Raw genomic sequence first — 19,503 nt, forward strand, 5'->3', positions numbered from 1 at the left:
GTAGAGATTGAAGGAAATGTAGGAGAGGAAATGATTTTGATTGTGTGGGAGCAAGAGCTTAAAAATCCCACATTTAAAGGATGAAACTTTGCCCAAGTGGAGGAGGTTTTATGATATTATATCTATAAAGCAGCAGGTAACACAGTTAAGCGACGGAGGAAAGTTTCCCTGGAAATATTGAATTTGAACTTTTAAAGTGATTTCTGATACACACTGAAAACGTTTGGCCGCCGTCTCCAGGAAGTGGATGTCCGAACCCATTAGGTGATCATTACACAGCTCTGCCCTGCAGCCTGCACCGCCCCAAGGTGTCACCCAGCAGTCAATGCATGGATGCGATGGTCTCCATTTGCATGATCAATTCTCTCTCATTATTCCGACTTTGACCTTCAGAAAAAAACACAACAGCTCAGCCTCTTTACAGTTCTGTCCAAATGTTGGAAGGATTTCCAGCCAAAAATCACATGAAAGGAACAAGCTCTGTATCGGTAACTCATACAGGGAGATTTGCTGGCAAAACCACGTTGTCTGGATGTTTTAGAACAGTTCTACGTTCTTTTCAATATATTTTCAGTATTTCCATTCTGATATCAGTTCACGTTTGTAAAGACAATTATGGACACCAGCGGGCGATCTCTTAATACTTTCCCGTCTGACTTTTGCCCTGGAATTAGCACGAGGTTAATATTGTTTCTAAAAGCGACACGTGTCGATATATTGGACAAATTCAGGGATTTACGAAATGTTAAGGGGGGCGCTGGTCGAGCACAGAGATCAACTTCATGACGAAAATATAAAATGTTCAGGTGTAAGCAGAGTCATTAGCACTCCAGCTGAGAACAATAATGACAGTTTGAAACCCTTGAGTTATCTGTCCGCCCTTTAAAGCCCTGCAGCTCGCGTCTACCTTTTCATGTTTAGCTCTCCTCTTGACTATTTGATCTTGACATCCAGTGAGTCAGGGGCTGACTCCTTTTTCAGGGCATCGTCATTACACACACACACACACACACACACACACACACACACACACACACACACTACTGTGCCCCTGGCTTTCCATCTCCTGCTTATAGTTTATTTTCTCTCTGGACTGGCCCTACTACTCCACGCAAGGCTGGTTTTCAGATTTGTGAGTCGGCCGTTCATTTAAAAGCAAACAGAAGAAGAAGGAGATTGTTTGGCTGTGATGCTTTTCATCCGAACGCATTTTTACCTTTTTGCGTTGCAAAATAAGTCATTAGACTCCAAGATCACAGAATCAGAAAGGCTCTCATCGGTCACCCTTAAACAAAGAGCCGGCTGCGCAGGCTTGACTTCCACGCTTTAGTGAGGAGGAGCCATGGTAGTGGCACGACGCGAGATTTTGAGGAGGAAAAAAAACACCAAAATCACAATTTTCCAAATTGATCTAATCGATATCAGCCTCAGTTGTACCCAGTGTTTAAAGATCATTATTATATCTTGGCATATTAAATTGGTCTGTTACTATGTGAACATAGCAGTCAGTGTTTTTGGAAGCACCAGTGTTTCCAAGCACAAGTATATTCATGTGCTAATTGGCCAGTTTTATATGTACAGTTTTCCAGGTCAACTAAAATCATTGTCAGATCAGTGTTCATCACACAAAGGCTGGAAAACGTGTGGAGACAGAATACACTGCTCATAAGTGAGGGCTGCTGTCTGGTACATAGCCTTTTCCTAAAAAAAAAAAAAACCTGTTTAAGCCAACAACACATTCACTGTCAATGTGTTTGCACTTAAAGGAAACAGCTTTAAAAGTCTGTGAACACATCCTGATAAAACAACAGAGCACTCGTAAATGAAACTCAGCCTGCTGAGGCTTCTTTCAGCGGGTCGCAGGCTGTCAGACTGAAGGCGCTCGCTAAATGAATCAGAGAGTGTGGATCTGAGTTTTAGTGATTCTTCAGAATTCTAATGTGCCTCTGAAACCAGATATGCATAATCATGTGCATAATGATTAATTACAGCCGAGTTCTGGTGAGTGCTTTTCAATACAAGAAAAATTATGTGCGAGAGTGACATCTCTATTGATCACAGAACTCTGGGGATTGTAACCTGGAGATAGGGATGTTTTCAATCCAGGCAGAATATAAATTGGTTTTTTTTACAGTACCTTAAAATATGAGGAACAGTGCACACACTTATGTCAACAAGTAAGTGTTACTTTCACTTGCAGGACTCAGAATTTCTCTTTTGTCCCTACATGTATCTTCTGACATGTTTCATATGATTTCTGCTGCAGAAAACCTTTTCCATGCATGCGCGATAATTTATTCATTCATCACCAGCCATGCAAGCGGCCGCTGTATGCATGCTGTGCATACATTATACATGTATGATGGCATTGTTCCTACCAGCTCGGTCACAATAACTACTATTCAACAAGAGGTAGAGAGCGAGTGTCACCTGTCATCATCTCACCTCTGTGTGTCGATCGAGGGAATTGTTATGATAATGCAGCTATTACAACACATGGATTCGATGTATGTATTCTGTTTATGTAAGGATTTATTTATTGATGAAGCACAGAAAGTGCAGCCAAGTGGGACCTGACACATTTTGCTTGGATGGGAGGAGAAAGGGAGGAGCTTTTAAGGCGGCTGGGTTTGTTCTTTAAGACGTTCAACAGTCCGTCTCAAGGGTTCACAGAGTCAGTGATCAATGCGTGTGAATGGACGTTCAGTGAAGCCAAACTGTAGCTGCTTCATCAAAGCTTCATGAAAAGTTTTTGTTTACATTGTGAGTTTTAACCAGCTGTTCAGTGTAACATCTGTCCAGCTGTTTAGAACTGAGAAATATCCTTAGTTATGAAAAAGATTGATGTGAGATTTGGTGTAAATATTCATCTTCCGCAGAGAAGTTAAGATCCTCACACTTCTTCTTTAGCACCATTAGCAGGTAAAGGTTTTCATTAAATCTGTGATATATAACTGCATGTGCTGGTGTGCTGAAATGATTGGTCCAAAGATGATTCACTGTCAACTGTTTTTTTTTATTTTATTTTTTTAATCAGCATCAACATTTCATTCATAAAACTCATTTTTTTTCCAAATAGCGTCGTCTGCTCTTTGTCCCAATAAGTTAGCATGTTAACAAGTTCGACAAAGATGATAAACAACAGCATGACACAACAGTTATTCTGTTAGCTCGTAGTTGTTGAGATAAAGGGAAAGCACCACTGTGCCACAGAGGGACAAAACTCGTTTGTACGGCACTAAATCATTAATATTCGTCCCCTAAAGGCCGCACTCAGAGGCCGAGGGGAAAGCTGGACATCGTGAGATGTCGAGAGATGTAAAGTTGTATAATTAAAGTTGTAGTTTTAAAGGTCTATTTTTGACGTTTTTATACATTTTTTGGAGAACAGTGGACAGAGTGAGTTTGGAAAGAGAGAGAAAGCGTTTGGGGAATGACGTGGAAAGAGAGCAACAGTTCAGATTTGAACCCGAGCCGCCCGTTTTAAGGCCTAAAGCCGCTAGGCTACTGGAACCCCTATATGATCAAATCTATTACCACCATTTTTATTGGCTTTTTTTTAATTTTTTTTATTGCAACAAAAGCATTGAATTCCTTGAATAAGGTTCTAAAACGGTTGTTTGCACCTTCAAGAAAAAAGAGAAACACACAGAATGACTCCTTGGCTGCTTCTTCATCTCCACACTGCTAAACCACACTGTTCACAGCTCCTCAGCCCTGAAGATGTGTGCCGTGGGTTAGGGGCTCTCCAGAAGCTACTTACCATCTGACAAACAGTTCTGTCTCTTTGTGCACACCTGGAACTACCATCTCCTCTCAAACAAACGCTTGCTCCTCGTTTCTTAGTTTGAGTCGTTCTCTTTGGACATTCATTGCTCGTGGCTTGTCGTGACTTTTATTTTCCTTTCTTAATAGAGCTGAGTGTTTCTCTCCCCTTGTTTGTTTCTTTAACCAGCAGTCTCTTGATGGATGGATGAAATGTTCAAACTGCCCTCGGCACGACCCAAACTCTTTCTCAACAATAACTTGCTTGGTTTGTTCTTTGTAATCATAGATATGTCATTTTATGCCATGACGCTGACCATTAGCCTGCTCCGAGCGTCAGCAGCCACATCCTCCCTCCTTGTCTTTCTCTGTCTCCTTCACTTTGCATCCTTGTTCCTCCCTGCTCTCTCACGCTCTCACTCCTTCTCCTGCATTGGGTGTATGACTCAAATGCTCCAACGCAAGATTAAACTCTGGCAAAGAAAAGCTCCATATATTGACGTGTTTCTGATTTTATTGTCATTCACTTGTGGTTTTCAGAACTCCTCGTGGTGCTTCTGTTGATGTGTCGCACAGCTTCAATCTTAACATCTGCGCCCTGGCTTTCCTTTAACAATTAAGGCCACATTCTTTCAGGCTGGGATGCTTGGTCTCCATGGTAACATCAAGTCCATTATGACTGCCATAAAGAGCGCGCGGGGGAATGTTAAATCATCAGTCTGCTGGTCTCAGTCACTGGGTGGATTGTGTAACAGGAAGACCTGATTTCCCCTCTTCTCTCTTTTACTCTTCCTCTCTGGTTTCCACTTCTGTCAGACTTCTCCTTTCTCTTTTACTACCTCTCTCTTATTCACACATATTCACACGCAGTCTCACACACATCTCAGATATTGAATCAAACACTGACCCCCAGTGGAGAAACAGTTGCAGCCATGCATGTGTATGTGAAAGAAAATCTCTCTCATGTTGACTTCCAGGTCTTCACTCGTTACGGGAAGTGTTACACGTTTAACGCCGGCGAGGATGGACGTCCTCCGCTCATCACTACCAAGGGAGGGATGGGTAATGGCCTGGAGCTCATGCTGGACATTCAGCAGGATGAATACCTGCCTGTGTGGGGAGAAACAGGTGAGGGGAGACACCCTCTCCGCAGTGTGTTTGAGCAGGTGTGTGTCTGGATCTATGAGTGCTGCTCTGACTCCATGTGTGTTTCACTGCTTGTAGATGAGACATCATTTGAAGCTGGAATCAAAGTTCAGATCCACAGTCAGGACGAGCCGTCATTCATTGACCAGTTCGGGTTCGGAGTGGCGCCGGGGTTTCAGACTTTTGTGTCCTGCCAGGAACAGAGGGTAAAAAATACTAAACTATGACACACTTCCACGCATTAGGCATGTTTTTCAGAGCCCATGAAATCTTATTTTTCTTCTACAAATTGAATAACGTTAGCACCATTCTGAGGTAGTTTGTCAAAAAAAAACCCAGAATAAATTCTAGTAATTTAGTATTCAACCAAAAAATTCAGCTAAATATGCTTCATGGCAATTTTCTTTTCTTGCTGTCCTGAAAGTGTTTGTATAGCAAGCAGCAAAACTCCTGTGTTGAAAAATGAAGCCAAGTGCAGTTCCTCCAGTGTCCACTTGAAGCTAACGGCAAAGGCCAAGGATTTGATCATCTAAGATCGTTTTCTTTATTTCTAGATGTCAGAAAGTAACTTTATGAATACAGGGAGATTGTTACTGCATTACTGATGAAAAGCATAAAAAAGAAGAAAGCATTAATATCCTTTAAAAAAAAATCAAATCTCTTGTCACTCTTGGTGTTTTATTGTGGATCCATCTTTTTATGACTGAACAGCCTCCTGCTTTTGTCATGACGACCTCAAGGACAGGATGCACTTATTACAAAGAGTCTGTCCTACTTCTTTAACTGTAATGTATTATATAAACCCTTGTGTTTGTTGCAGCTGATCTATCTCCCCCCACCCTGGGGAGACTGTAAGGTGACGGCCATGGACTCGGACTTCTTTGATAGTTACAGCATCACAGCCTGTCGCATCGACTGTGAAACACGCTACCTGGTGGACAACTGCAACTGTCGCATGGTGCACATGCCTGGTAGGAAACTGTGTGTTCAACCAGAGTTACAACAATGGTGCTGTGGTGACAAAAAGGGACCGCGGGCTCTGTTTGAAAGTAAGGAAGCAAAGAAATGTCACTAATGTGAGTGTGTGTTGTTTTGACTGCAGGAGATGCACCGTACTGCACCCCCGAGCTGTACAAAGAATGTGCTGACCCAGCTCTGGGTAAGAAAAAGGTTTCGTCTTGTTTGGTCTGAATATTTAAGGAACTGGTGCAACACACACACACACACACACACACACACACACAAAGACAATCTCATGACATCTGAAAGCCACAGCCCCAGCCACCCTGGTCCGTTATAAAGGTCACACTGTGCTCTGGTTTTCTTCTCTGCAGATTTCCTGGTGGAGAGAGACAATGACTTCTGTGTGTGTGAGACGCCGTGCAACATGACCAGATACAGTAAAGAGCTGTCCTTCGTCAAGATCCCCAGCAAGGCCTCGGCTAAATATCTCGCAAAGAAATACAACAAATCTGAGCAGTACATAAAGTGAGCCTCTGCGGCTGTTTGTTTGTCGTAAAATACAAATGCAGAAGTGGAAAAATGAAGTTTCTGACTGACTTGCAGGGCATCATCCAGAAATCAAAAACATTAAAGAGGAAACTGTCAATTGTGAGAACAATTACATAAATAACAATATTTGTAAAGAAAACATTATTAACGTGAAGCTATTACCAATAAGAAAGCCACACAAGTTGAAGCAATGCTCATTTAAAATGGAGCAAAGTCCTCATTTAGATGAAACTGCAGATAAAAGGTAATGACATGTTTTATTAGTCGTGATAAATTATGAGCAGCGGTCAGGTTGATATACAACCTCTCACATAAACTTTATTACAAACAGGTTTTAACTTAATGATTCATCGTAATATTCAAAAACTAACTTCCACTCATTGCAAGAGACTTAAAAAATACATTTTTGAGAAGTCATCAATAAACACTGTTGGATTGCATCCAGCTTTATTATATGGTGTTATAAGCAAAGATCAGTACGGCTTCTTTGTGTGTAATATTGTTGCTTTAATGAAAGTGTGTTGTTTTTGTTTTTACAGGGAGAATCTCCTGGTTTTAGACATCTTTTTTGAAGCTCTCAACTATGAAACTATAGAACAGAAGAAGGCTTATGAGGTGGCTGGACTTTTAGGTACAGATTAATTGAGCTCTAACATATTCTGTGTGATGGGTTATCTGTCTTGTTTGTAGTGTACCCGACGTTTTGTTTCACCTTCTGTCTTTTTGTTATTACAGGTGATATCGGTGGACAGATGGGACTTTTTATTGGGGCAAGCATACTCACCATTCTGGAGCTGTTTGACTACCTTTATGAGGTGAGAGCAATGCTCAAAGATGAGAGCTGTAGCTGTCGCTGAGTACACTCGGGTCAGGTTTTTTTTTTTTCGAGGAGCCTGTGTGTTCTGTCAACCTTAGGGGAGAAACACAGTGTAGAAGAGGAAATTATACACATAGATAACTGACCCTGCTTCTTGCAAATATTGGTTTAATACAGTTAGTCTTGAATTGAAAATATTTAGCAAGGGACAACAAAGAATGAGAAAAAATACGCCGTCTTTATATTCGAAACAATAAAATGTGCTGTTGGACATGTAACAGTCTACAGTGAGTTGCCTAACGGAAAAATAGCAAGTGAACTTTTCCAACAGCTAATCTAAACTCCACAGTCACAGAGAGACCTGAACTAAAAAGCGAATACACAGTGTGTAACGTGCATTGATGCACCCCAATGGATGGTTGGCCACATCAGTAGCAGACAGTGATTTATTCATTCAACAAATAAATTGTTTTTCACACGCACCCTCTTTTAAAAGTTGCCTTTTTTACTTGTGTATTATTTTTATAGGTACCTTATAATCAGGATGATGTACATTGATGCAGAAAAAAAAGCCTCCAAAATGTTTCCCTAAATTTCTCAAACCAGGCTTCTAATTGCTCCGTAGACATTGTGCATTGTTTGCATTGTTTCTAATCCTTGAACATCTTTCCTCATATTTTTTTTAATCATTGTTCAGCAGAAAAAAAAGGCAAGTTGTCGATTGTTATAACCTGCTCTGTCTTTGTATCCTCTCAGGTTATAAAGTACAAGTTGTGTCGTTGTTCTGATAGACAGCAACAGCATGACAGCAACAACGACCAGGGCACTGTGCTGAGCTTGGACGACGTCAAGTGTCACGTCAGTAACTTCCACTGAGCCTCTTTAGCAAGAGGACAGCTGCTCTTCCCTCTCTTGTGTGTCCGAGTAGTTTCATGGACTTTGCTCAGTGCAGAACTTTCTGTCTTGCTTGAGCAACAGATCACATGCCTGAACTTTCCCTTTGGGGCAGTTATTGAACAATGAGGGGAATTTAACTATGTGGCTGAGGTCAGGAGAAGCCACACAGAGAGCTGGACAGCAGAGACCTGTGATCTACATGACGCGAGGATTTAAAAAATATCAGAATAACTGCATGGCCATCTGTACAACAGCTTCAAGACACAGTAACACACAGACAGGAAATGAGGGACATATGTGCTGAGTTAATCAACGTTTGATATCATGCTGTGTGATTTTGTTTATCTATTAATTTGAAGAAAACTTTCATTAAATACATTTATTTGACAATTTACTTTAAGCTTAAAACATTTATATTTGTGGTGTTGTTAAGATTTATGCATGTAGGTAAAACAATTGTTCTTCATTTTGTCCTGAGAGATCTACCTTTGTAAATCTTTTCTTACTTTTGGCTTTTTTTTTTTTTTTTTTTTTTTAAACTTTCTTTCCATTTTTGCTTCATGTTATCCAAACATCATTGTATGACAGTCTTCCCTGGGCATTTTTATAACATGCATACTGTACTACCTCATCTTTGCAGGGTGACAGTGAAGAGTCCATGAGCCGAGCCAATTAAAATTGAAAAGGTTACTTCCTTATACAGAGATGAGCAGAGCAGGTTCAGAATAACCCAACTAACAGTCCCTGATCTGTGACATTTTACAGAACAAACACAGGTGTTCATTATAATCAATGATTGTTGAACTTCTCTTAGCCACTTCTTGAAGGTTCCTGCTATTTTTAATCCAAACACCAACATCTGAACACATCTTGTGCTTTTCTTAACAAATGATACAATAAAATAAAGCTTTAGTTTACGCCGACCTTTTCAGTAGGGTTCAAGTAGAAAGGATTATCTTGTTTGATGTTCCCAACTTTGCTATTCCTGCTGTGACAAGTCACAGTGTATCCCATGATAAAGCCTCAATCAGGGGAAGTTTTAAATCCAATATAATAACGTGTAGTGCTACTGTGTAATGTAACAGAACTACAAAAAGGCGGGAAATAACCTTTAATAACACTTTTGAAAGATGAATTATACAACAAAAGTTGCACACTTTAGTTTACATTAGCCATGACAGCTACATGTCTTATAAGTTAAGACTGTCTACTCAAAATATGTGGACTAAAATAACTTTCTGGCAGTAAATGAAAACAGTAAAATAAGAAGCTACAGCAAGCTGCCAATTAGCTGAGAGTAGGATTCTTTTATTGGCTCTGGTAAGAGCTAGTAAGCGCTGGCAAGGCTAGCTGTTCATAAAGCCTTTATGCTAAGCCAAACAAGTCAAACTGGTTTCTGGATGAAAACTTGTATACAGCAGTGTGATATCAGCTTGCCTGACTCTCTACTACATGGCAAAAACAAAGATGTATCAAAAAGGTTGAACTTTGGGGCTCCGGTGGCGCAGTGGTTGGTGCCCCATGTTTGAAGGCTATAGTCCTTAAAGCGGGCGGCCCGGGCTTGACTCCGGCCTGTGGCCTCTCTCTCTCTCTCTCCTGATTTCCGACTCTGTCCCCTGTCTATATCTAATAAAGGCATAAAAGGTCAAAAATAAATCTTTATAAAAAATATTGAACTTTTAAACACATTTGAGTTTTACACTGCATGAGAGATGGGACACAGCAACAAACATTAGTGTCGACAATCCCTAATGACAACAAAGCGGCTCTTTTCCATTTCAACTCGGTGCTACATGCTGTATCATTTGCCTTCAGAATTCCTTCATCAATGACAATCACTGCACACTGTTACGATACAAAATAAAACAAAACAGGAAATAAATGATAACACGGCAAGAATTAAGGAGTATAAATATGTTGAATGTGTTTTGTCATCTTCTAGGGCTCTAAGTTGCATGTAATGTAGCACTTGTACAGTGTATGTCTTCTATCTGGTCCAATGATGAACAGTTCATCCTCACATCAGACTGTGGGTCTTTTTTTATGAAGTGTTCATCACATTTCATCTTTGTATGAAAAGTGCTATACAAATAAAGTTTGATTGATAAAGACCTAATTTTGGAAAATTGAAGAACTCAGCCGCCATATCCAAAATACTGAATCTATTATCACATGTCACATGTCATGATGAGGTCAAAACGCTGCAGCAACACTTGTAGTATGAAGATCAATTGTATTCCCTAATTAGACTTAAGTGTTTCGGCTGGTGGCCTTCATCTGGGTTTATAATGTTGATTTTCATAGTACAAGCGTTGCTGGAGCTTTTTGACCTCCTCTACTCGTCATGCACCTTGGTAGTTGATGAAATTTCCACTCTGCTTTTTCACATGTAATCTGCATGTTTCAGGGTTTGTCTTATCTGCTGTCTCTGTTCTGATGCTGTTTACAAAAATCCAACCGTTTTATTGTTTGAGTAATCTGCTTGATTAATCGACTCATTCTTACTCGTATTCTCAACTGGACATGGAGGTTGTACAGCCTGTAGTTGTGTTACTATCAAGCACAATCATACAATTTGCTGTAATGTAATGTAAATATGACTCATGACTAAAGTGTTGTTGTGTTAGAATAGGCTGATCTGTCTGATGTTGTTCTTGTATATTTATTTAATGTTAGACTAGTTGTATGTATAAACGTCTGTACATATGAAAAGCATATTTATCAGATGCGATTTAAGTGTGAGGCTATTTCTTACTTGTACTTACTATGAAAGGTTATAATGTACTTTATATATATCAGTGAGTCAAAATGAACTGCTGGGCTCCTGTTTTTCAGCCGCCCCTGCATGAGGTCAGGCATTTTCAAAAGTTCTCTCGCTGCCATGCTTTCAGGTTTTAGTTATATTATGGCCTTCGCTTTTTATTTTCATTTTCAATATGAAATAACGATCATTTTAGTCCAGTATTGTAGGCCTATAGATTGATATTGGTTTATATCTTAAAGTAGTTGTTATATTAAAGATTAAATTATACCTTTACATAACGTTTATTTAGCCAGTGTGTTCTGTGTCTTCAATAGTACACCACATTTTGGGGAAAAAGGGAAAGCACAAAATTATATATGCTTGATTACCTATTACCTAATATCTTTATTTCCACCTCTTTGCCTTTTTTAGTCATTGGAACAGACGGACTCAAAAGAAAGCAATGTTAGAGTGTCTACCACTCTCATTTAGTCCTGAACAAATATTGCTATAAGTCCTTCGACTTGAATATAATTTGTCAAAACTTACTGTGCATACATGTTAGAGGGAAATTGTAATTGTTTGAATATATATATATATATATATATATATTATAGCAAACACCCACATGTTGTCATTAACATTACCGTATTAAATAAATCTCCTTACCTTTGTCAACCAAATGAAATTGTTAAGTTAAATCATCCGCACTTGCACAAAACAAGAGGAAGTGCTTGTCAACTGAAAACTACATAAACATAAAGATTATATTTAATGCAACCAAAATAAGCAGATACTATCTTAAACATGTTTGTTTGAAAGTTACTTAAATAATTGACACCAAATAAAGGACGCATTTATATTGAATACATTTTATCTGAGTATTTTTTTTTTTATCAAAGACAACAATTATTGATAGTTTCTTATTAATTATAATAAACTCATATGACTTGAACTATTACTTTATTGCTGAAATATTTGTGAAAACTGAGGCTTTAAAGTTTAAACCTTCTCAGTAGGCTGAATTTTCTGGTTCTGCTTGCTCACAGAAAGCAGAGTGCTGAATCTCAAGTTTTGTTCCGTCCTACATCTCCTCTTTTGATAATTGTTCACACTCTTACGTAATAAGGTCCCCTTTTGTTTGAGCCCTCCAGACCAAATAATTGCTCCTACAGTGATCTTTCTGTGGCCACTCAAGTGACTTCTAATGTGCATTTTTTTGCATACTGGAAAAAATCCAACACAGCCTACTCAGGTGTAGTGTGGGAAAGCTAGAAGAAGACTTTTAAAAGAAGGGTTTGTAAGGCACCTGTCAGACCTAAAATACATTGGGTGATTGACTTTATATGACCTCATATATATTTATTTTATTTTTGGTATGGTTTTAACTTTGTTGAAATGACCCTCTCCTTCAGTACATTCCCGGGCCATAAGACAAAATGAAAACAGTGCACATTAGTTCAAGGAATTTGCTGACTTTACAAACAGTCACAGAGTAGAAGAGCTACAATATCATTTAGTAAAGTTAGAGTGTAAAAAGGACTATTAGTAAAATGCTTGCTTCAGTATTATGATGTAAATATACTTGAAAAATCAAAGTAAAAAAAATATCAGAATCCTTTTCATTATTTTAAAGTAGGCTATCAAAAATACATAAATGGATTATGATTGATCATTTCATTTGAGAGGCGTTATGATGCAACTTGTTTTGCACACTTTATTACACCAGGATACATGAAGAACAGGGGTTACATGAGGTCACATATAAGATATGAAAACACATATGGTCTGTTCTGTTGACTGGCAAAATAAACGTTTGGTTCATTACAGGTTTTAATATATCTAATATGAAAACCTATCTTTTTACAATGGTAGGCCCTATGTCTTCACTTTAGTAGCCTATTTCTTCTTTAAAAAAAATATCAGGCCACTTTTATTACTGTCAATAAAATGCTTATAGGCTGCTTCCTATGTCTTCTATCTTGTGTTTACACCATAAAATGTAAAACAATGTAACTCAGCAGAGTTCACTTCTGCCCGACTTACTTCTAGTCTACTAACCCCTGCTGTGTGCTGTGTGCTGGATGAATGAATGACCTGGCACAGTGCTGGCTGTAAGGGGGCGGGCCGGCCCGGTGTCTCCCCCCTCAGACAGGCCAATAAAATCATCGCAGAGCAGAGGCTTGCAGCTCGTTCGGTCGGTCGGTGTGTTGCATAACCTGCTGCAGATCCTCAGTAAGTGTCGGTCCTACTCCACACATCGGGCTCACACTCTTCACAATGGCAGCTCCCAAGAAAGTCTGCATCATTGGCTCTGGAAACTGGCAAGTTGACGTGTGATTGCATTGTTCGAGTGTTCAGGCATGGCTAAGTTCGTGTTCATCTCCCTGTGTTAAAAGGTTGCGTGGTAAACCCGGTGTCTAGTTGCTAGCCCACTGCCTGCTAATGTTAACTAGCTGTATTTTTTTCAATTTTCCATTGGTAACGATAAGACTGAATCACTTGTTTGGTACGATGATAACCAGTTATTGTATTTGGGTTTAGCCTTGATTTGAGTGACAGCGCGTTGCTAGGAAACAGAGTAATGTACGGAAACCTTGTTGCCACATGTCAGTCACGACTCTTCTTTTGGGGTTTTTTTTGTGGTCATGTTAGCCGCTTTACAACATGCTGCCTCACTCTTTGGCGCCCCGAAGGTAGAAATAGTAATAATCACTATTTAACAGGAGAGTCTTCACATTCCTGGCGTGTTAAAAATGGTCGATACCAAACTTACCTCATTCATTGATCGACTCGTTTGTAGCTGTCGAGCTGACTGGAGAGTCGCAGCGTGGTTAAACATCAGTTCAGTCCATGCGTGGTTGTTTTAAAGCCCACTCCTCAATCCGGCCTCTTTACGTCAGGGTTATTACATTTATTTAATCTAATAAAACCTCTATTCTATTTAAGACTGTAGGTTTAACTTCTGGGATGTTATTGCAAAGAATTTAAATCAAGTATTTGATCCTTACATTTAGTTGTATTGTCGATATTAATGTCTGGAATTTATGAAGAAAAGTTTTTCTGATGATCATCCCCTTTGAAACATGATAACTGAGTAACATAAATACAATCAGCAGAAATGTTAGTGGAGATCTGCCTGGGGTTGAGGAGAGGAACAGATAGACTGCTCCAATGAATGATCAATTTATTGAATGTAGTTATAGCAGAAATCTTTGTCATCACAACATTTCAAGAATTTCAAATGGGTTTCTTCAAATGGGCTTTTTTTGTTTTAGTTTTTTCAACAAAACCTGAAATTATGTTAAATGACAATGAAAGGCAGTTAATCTATGCAGTTAAGAAGTAGTAAGCAGTTATAGGTTTAAATGATAATCAAAATAGGCTGGTAAGAAATGTTCTGTTCTAAGTAAATGTGTAAATTAATCCTCATGGCACAGAAACCTAAAGTAGAGAACACATGACCTGCTATGTAATGACCTGTTGATCTGACCAGCAGTCATGTGATTGTCCAGACTGGCCAGCACTTATTTTTTTTCTTTTGCCATGTAACTTAAAATGAACACGAATTTGAACGCATTGCGAATTCTACCATATTCTCACTTGTGAATGACACAATTGCCTGTCACTGTGTATAATGCAGGGGTTCCGCCATTGCCAAGATAGTCGGTGCCAATGCTGCGCAGAAGTCAGCATTCGACAGCACCGTAAAAATGTGGGTGTTTGAGGAGACGGTGAACGGACGCAAACTGACTGACATAATAAACAACGAACATGAAAATGTGAAGTATCTTCCTGGGCACAAGCTACCAGCCAATGTGGTAAGAAACTGCTTTCTTCTTAAAAGCCGTTACGGTTATTTCGTAACTCTGTAGCTGAGGGAAATGTTGAGTGCTTGAGTGATTTTTGGCATTACACGGGCAGACTTACAATACTTTATCGAATGCATCTGTTTATTTAAATGTCTCTCAATCACTTTTCTATATTGTGAGTGTTTGTAGGTTGTGTCGGTTGTTCGTCTCTGACATCATCATCATCCTCGTCCTCCACAGCTGGCTGTTCCAGACCTGGTCGACGCGTCCAGTGATGCAGACATTCTGGTGTTTGTGATCCCTCACCAGTTTGTTGCGAGAGTGTGCGACACCATAAAGGGAAAGATAAAGAGTGACGCAATCGGGATATCCCTTATCAAGGTTTGACTTTTGCTTTTTGTGCTGCATTGTCTTGATGATCTGAATCTTTCACCTTGTAGTCTTCAGAATCAGCTGTTAATGCACATTGTATGCCAGTTTTGTAACGTGGACTTTGACCCACATACTAGCTTGTTTCGGCCTCATGTAAAACCTTTGTGTGTGTGTATCTTTGTTCCTCCAGGGTGTCGACGAGGGGCCTGATGGACTGAAACTCATCTCTGATGTGATCCAGGAGAAGCTCGGTATCACCATGAGTGTGCTGATGGGGGCCAACATTGCCAATGAGGTTGCTGATGAGAAGTTTTGTGAGACCACAATTGGTTAGTCTGATTTTTAAATGCTGCATGTCTGTTTTTTTCTTCTTCCTGCTTTAAAAAAAAAAAAAAAAAAAAAAAACATTGCACTTTTATCATGATTTAAATTTAGAATAAGCAGTTCTAGCCTTGAAGCAGGAATTGTGATTGTCACTTCAGTTTGTGTTCTCCAGCTTTCTGCACCGTCAGCATGGAGGTGAAAGTTCAATCCGCTTGCAGTCGCTGTGTAAATGACACAGTGGGCTGGTTCAGTATGACATTTGCTTGATGTGAACAACATGCTTCATGGGATTTACTATTTTTACACTGTGGGAACACTAACCTGTGCTTGACAGGATTTCATTTTGTTGGATCAGTGCTTTGTAGCATTACAGCTATACTTTAAAAGATTAAACATGTTTTAAACCAACCATAAAATCAACCAGGTTCTTTTTTTTTTTTTTTTTTTTTCTGTGTCCCTCCTCTTCCAGGTTGTAAGAACAAAAACCACGGGGCTCTCCTAAAGGAACTCATGCAGACTAACAACTTCAGAGTAACTGTAGTAGAGGAGTACGATGTAGTGGAAATCTGTGGAGCCCTGAAGGTGAGCATCTGCAGCAAAGTAGAGTTCATGCCTGATGCAACTGGGTCTAATGAAGGCTGATTAATAATGAAAATGTATACACTGAGAAGGACCGACAGTGTAAACAAACTAATGCAATAAGTTACATTCCATTACTTTAAGTGACATGCTTAGGACATTAAAAAGTTGAGCATGGTAGTTAAGGTCCATTAGACTGACTTCTAATTGAATCATCCCTCACTACCTTTCCAAAGCGTCCGCTTCTCGTCTTGTATCTGCAGCCTGTGCTGACATTTCCCCCTCCATCCTCCTTCAGAACATTGTTGCAGTCGGCGCAGGCTTCTGTGACGGCCTCGGCTTCGGGGACAACACCAAGGCCGCAGTGATCAGGCTGGGCCTGATGGAGATGATTGCTTTTGCCCGCATCTTCTGCACCGCTGGGCCCGTGTCCTCTGCCACCTTCCTGGAGAGCTGTGGGGTGGCTGACCTCATAACGACCTGCTACGGCGGTCGCAACCGCAAAGTAGCTGAAGCTTTCGCAAAGACGGGGAAGGTGAGAGCTTAGATTTTCAAATACTTTACGCCATTTTTTTTTTTTTTTTGACTGCTTGTTTTAGGGAGAGAGTCGGATTCTGCAGTCAAGCTGACAGATTGCATTTGTGTTGGTGGACACTGTGTCCTGGGCTTCAGGGAAAAAAATCAGTGCTTTGGGTTTCAAACAGAGTCTGTGTAGGCGAGACGATTGGCCAGTTGATTGTTAAATTGATGACTCATCAGCGTTGTTGAAGAACATAACACACAAAGTCAAACAACACCCCCACTAGAACTTAGATTTACAATAGATAACAAAACATAACAATTTAAATACACTAATGATTATGTAAATATAAAAAGATGAACTACTCTTAATTACTCATTATTAACCTCAATATGAAAATATGTTACATAGAACCGGAAACAAAAAGAGAAAAATCTCAAAATAATTGTAATTATCCAACTAGATTCATTGAAGTTTTGAATGCCAGCTTAAAGCTTTTAACATCCAATCACATTACTGATGAAGGGACTCACTTCAGAGGAAGAAGAAGATGTACCTCATTACATACTGTAGGCTGAAATAAACACACACAAGATCCATCAAACAAACACGAATGGTCGCTCAGCAGCGAGCACTCCTGAGCTGGTGGGGGTTTGGTGACTTGCTCAAGGGCACCTCTGCAGTGCAGCACCTCTCCATCTACCAGACCAATTTCCATACTGGGTCCATACCCAGGATTAAACCAGCATACTGCACACACATACAGCAAAGATTGGGAGAAGTGTTATCTCCCTACTTGGCCTCTTACTAAAAAGGAAATGGGCGGCAGTAACTCAGTCTGTAGGGACTTCGGTTGGGAACCAGAGGGTCGCCGGTTCAAGTCCCGGTACGGACCAAGTATGGAAATTAGTTTGGTAGCTGGAGATTGCAGTCTTGCAAGGGCACTGCCGAGGTGCCCCTGAGCAAGGCACCAAACCCCCAAAACTGTTCTGGAGCGCTTGCTGTGGGAAAGCTCCTCACTCTCAGAGACCTCTCCATTGATGCATGTCACAAGGATCGTGTTTGTGCATGAGTGTGTATTTTGGCCTGTGTGTGTTCGTGTTCACTAAACTTGTATACAAAACGTGTATAAATTTGTAAACCAAATTTCCCCTTGTGGGATTCATAAAGTACAAATTATTATTATTGAACCTGTAGCTCAAATGGAAGAGCTCGTACGATTCATAGCAACCTTCCCTCCCACACTCCTCCCTGCACTCTCTTGCTGTAGCACAATGACTTTCCAGAATTATACAAAAAAGTGCAAGCATCTTCCCAGTACCGGCTTACAAAAACAGCTTTGGTCGACGCTAAAATCTGGAATGAGGTTCCATATTATATCAGGACAGCAACCTCAGTTATACATTTTAAACGGGCATCAAAACACCACCTGATGAATGGATAATCACAGTTGTCACTAAACAGCTCGAATAGGAGACATTAAGGGACAGCATTGAATTAGTTTGGACTGTGCTGGTAGTGGGAGTTTGGAAATGAATGACTTGTTCTTCTGTTGAAGGGTTAACATTCTGCATGTCTTCTTTTTGCTCAGTCCATCGAGGAGCTGGAGAAGGAGATGCTGAACGGTCAGAAGCTGCAGGGACCAGCCACAGCAGCTGAGGTTTATCTCATCCTCAAGCACAAAAACCTAACTGACAAGTAAGTGAAGCGGCAGCACAGACACGAGCAGTTTCCATGAACACTGGTTAGGAAAAGAGCTCAAACAAAGCATCATGTTTGCACTCAGTCATCTCTCCTCCTCCTCCTCCTTCTTTTAGGTTCCCGCTGTTCACTGCAGTGTATCAGATCTGCTATCAGGGCCATCCAGTCACAGAGTTCATAAGCTGTTTGCAGAACCATCCAGAGCACATGTAAAACCTGCAGACAGACCCTGTGCCTTCTCTATGAAGAACGTAACTATTACTCACCTGTTACCTGTCAGAAACAGATTGAGGGGTGACCAGCAGCTCCACAGGTGTCATGCAAACTGAACGGCTCCAGCCAGTGAGTAAAACAGGTTGCATAACATTTTGTGTTGGTTGAACTCTCGTTTGACATGTCATTGTCCTCTAACATCCATTTTCTGATGTCATTGAAGTGCTTTCTTTTATGTCCTAACACATTCAAACTTGAAGGATAACCTATGGGAGATCATGTTCCTTGATTTCTTTTTGTGATGAAATCTGATTGCGTGGTGTCACTTCCTACGCAGCAACCAAGCTGAAGACACTACTGAAACTTTTAACTATTTAAACAAGAGGGGATACATTTTAGTTCACTTCTTTTTTTAATCAACATTTAACTGTAGTTCTATTTTTCTCTCTCTTCATCATGCAGTCAGATTTCGGCAGGTCAACCACTCGGGGCAAAAAACTGTTGAAAGCCTTTTGTAGAGGGAATAATCAATGTCTCATGTTTGTGTTGCCGTCCATTCTGATGCCTGTCCATTACCACATGTCGTATGATTCGAGAGTGATACCTCACTTTTGTTGTCTTTGTATGATCATAAGTGTCCTACATAATTCACTGAGATATTTCCTGTCTTGTACTGTTTATGAAACTGTCGATCGCACGGCAACTGTTTTTAACTGAAGAAATATAAGTGCCTTAGTGTGCATGGTTGCTACGTTTAGCCATCGTCTTTTTTTTTTTTTTTTTTTTGGGCAAACCAAAGACTTGACTAACTCATGTCCGTCCATTTTGTCAACGTTTGTCTGTGAATAAATAGATTCATCAAATCATGGCTTGAATTATTTTGATGACACAGCAGCTCAGAGAGGGAGCTTTCATAGAAACTGTTGATTATTGTGTCAACTGCCTTTTTATAGATATGTAGACAACATTTAGCAACACAAATCAGATCACATTTACAGAACACGTAAACATGGATGTTAATGTTTGATTTTGAATTAAAAGAGATTTTTGTTGTTGCCAAACACTTGTTTTGTTAAGGATAGACGGGTAAATTTGGCTGAAT

General features: G+C 40.0%; 2 protein-coding genes across 4 annotated transcripts in view; both read left to right on the top strand.

Annotated features, from left to right (window-relative positions):
- LOC306834610 (acid-sensing ion channel 1-like) overlaps positions 1-10,868 on the top strand; it is a 51,487-nt gene extending 40,619 nt beyond the window's left edge. For both annotated transcript variants that reach the window (XM_079360651.1, XM_079360650.1), the window contains 8 exons: positions 4,743-4,893; positions 4,990-5,117; positions 5,732-5,882; positions 6,014-6,070; positions 6,246-6,399; positions 6,963-7,054; positions 7,159-7,238; positions 7,997-10,868. In XM_079360651.1, the coding sequence (XP_079216777.1) occupies positions 4,743-4,893; positions 4,990-5,117; positions 5,732-5,882; positions 6,014-6,070; positions 6,246-6,399; positions 6,963-7,054; positions 7,159-7,238; positions 7,997-8,116 (933 nt within the window). In that variant the 3' untranslated portion in view covers positions 8,117-10,868. The remainder of the gene's footprint in view (positions 1-4,742; positions 4,894-4,989; positions 5,118-5,731; positions 5,883-6,013; positions 6,071-6,245; positions 6,400-6,962; positions 7,055-7,158; positions 7,239-7,996) is intronic.
- A 2,188-nt stretch (positions 10,869-13,056) lies between these two features.
- LOC306834612 (glycerol-3-phosphate dehydrogenase [NAD(+)], cytoplasmic) lies at positions 13,057-19,264 on the top strand. 2 transcript variants are annotated; one of them, XM_079360655.1, is made up of 8 exons: positions 13,057-13,216; positions 14,524-14,701; positions 14,933-15,073; positions 15,255-15,393; positions 15,858-15,970; positions 16,266-16,502; positions 18,079-18,185; positions 18,305-19,264. In XM_079360655.1, exons 1-8 carry the CDS (start codon positions 13,161-13,163, stop codon positions 18,399-18,401), a joined length of 1,068 nt encoding a protein of 355 aa, XP_079216781.1. In that variant the 5' UTR covers positions 13,057-13,160; the 3' UTR covers positions 18,402-19,264. The 2 variants fall into 2 exon arrangements, with proteins under 2 accessions (XP_079216781.1, XP_079216780.1); XM_079360654.1 differs by lacking the exon at positions 13,057-13,216 and adding an exon at positions 13,231-13,576.
- Positions 19,265-19,503: the final 239 nt, after the last annotated feature.

This window comes from Symphodus melops (genome assembly GCF_947650265.1).
Source record: "Symphodus melops genome assembly, chromosome: 13".
Classification (NCBI taxonomy): Eukaryota; Metazoa; Chordata; class Actinopteri; order Labriformes; family Labridae; genus Symphodus; species Symphodus melops.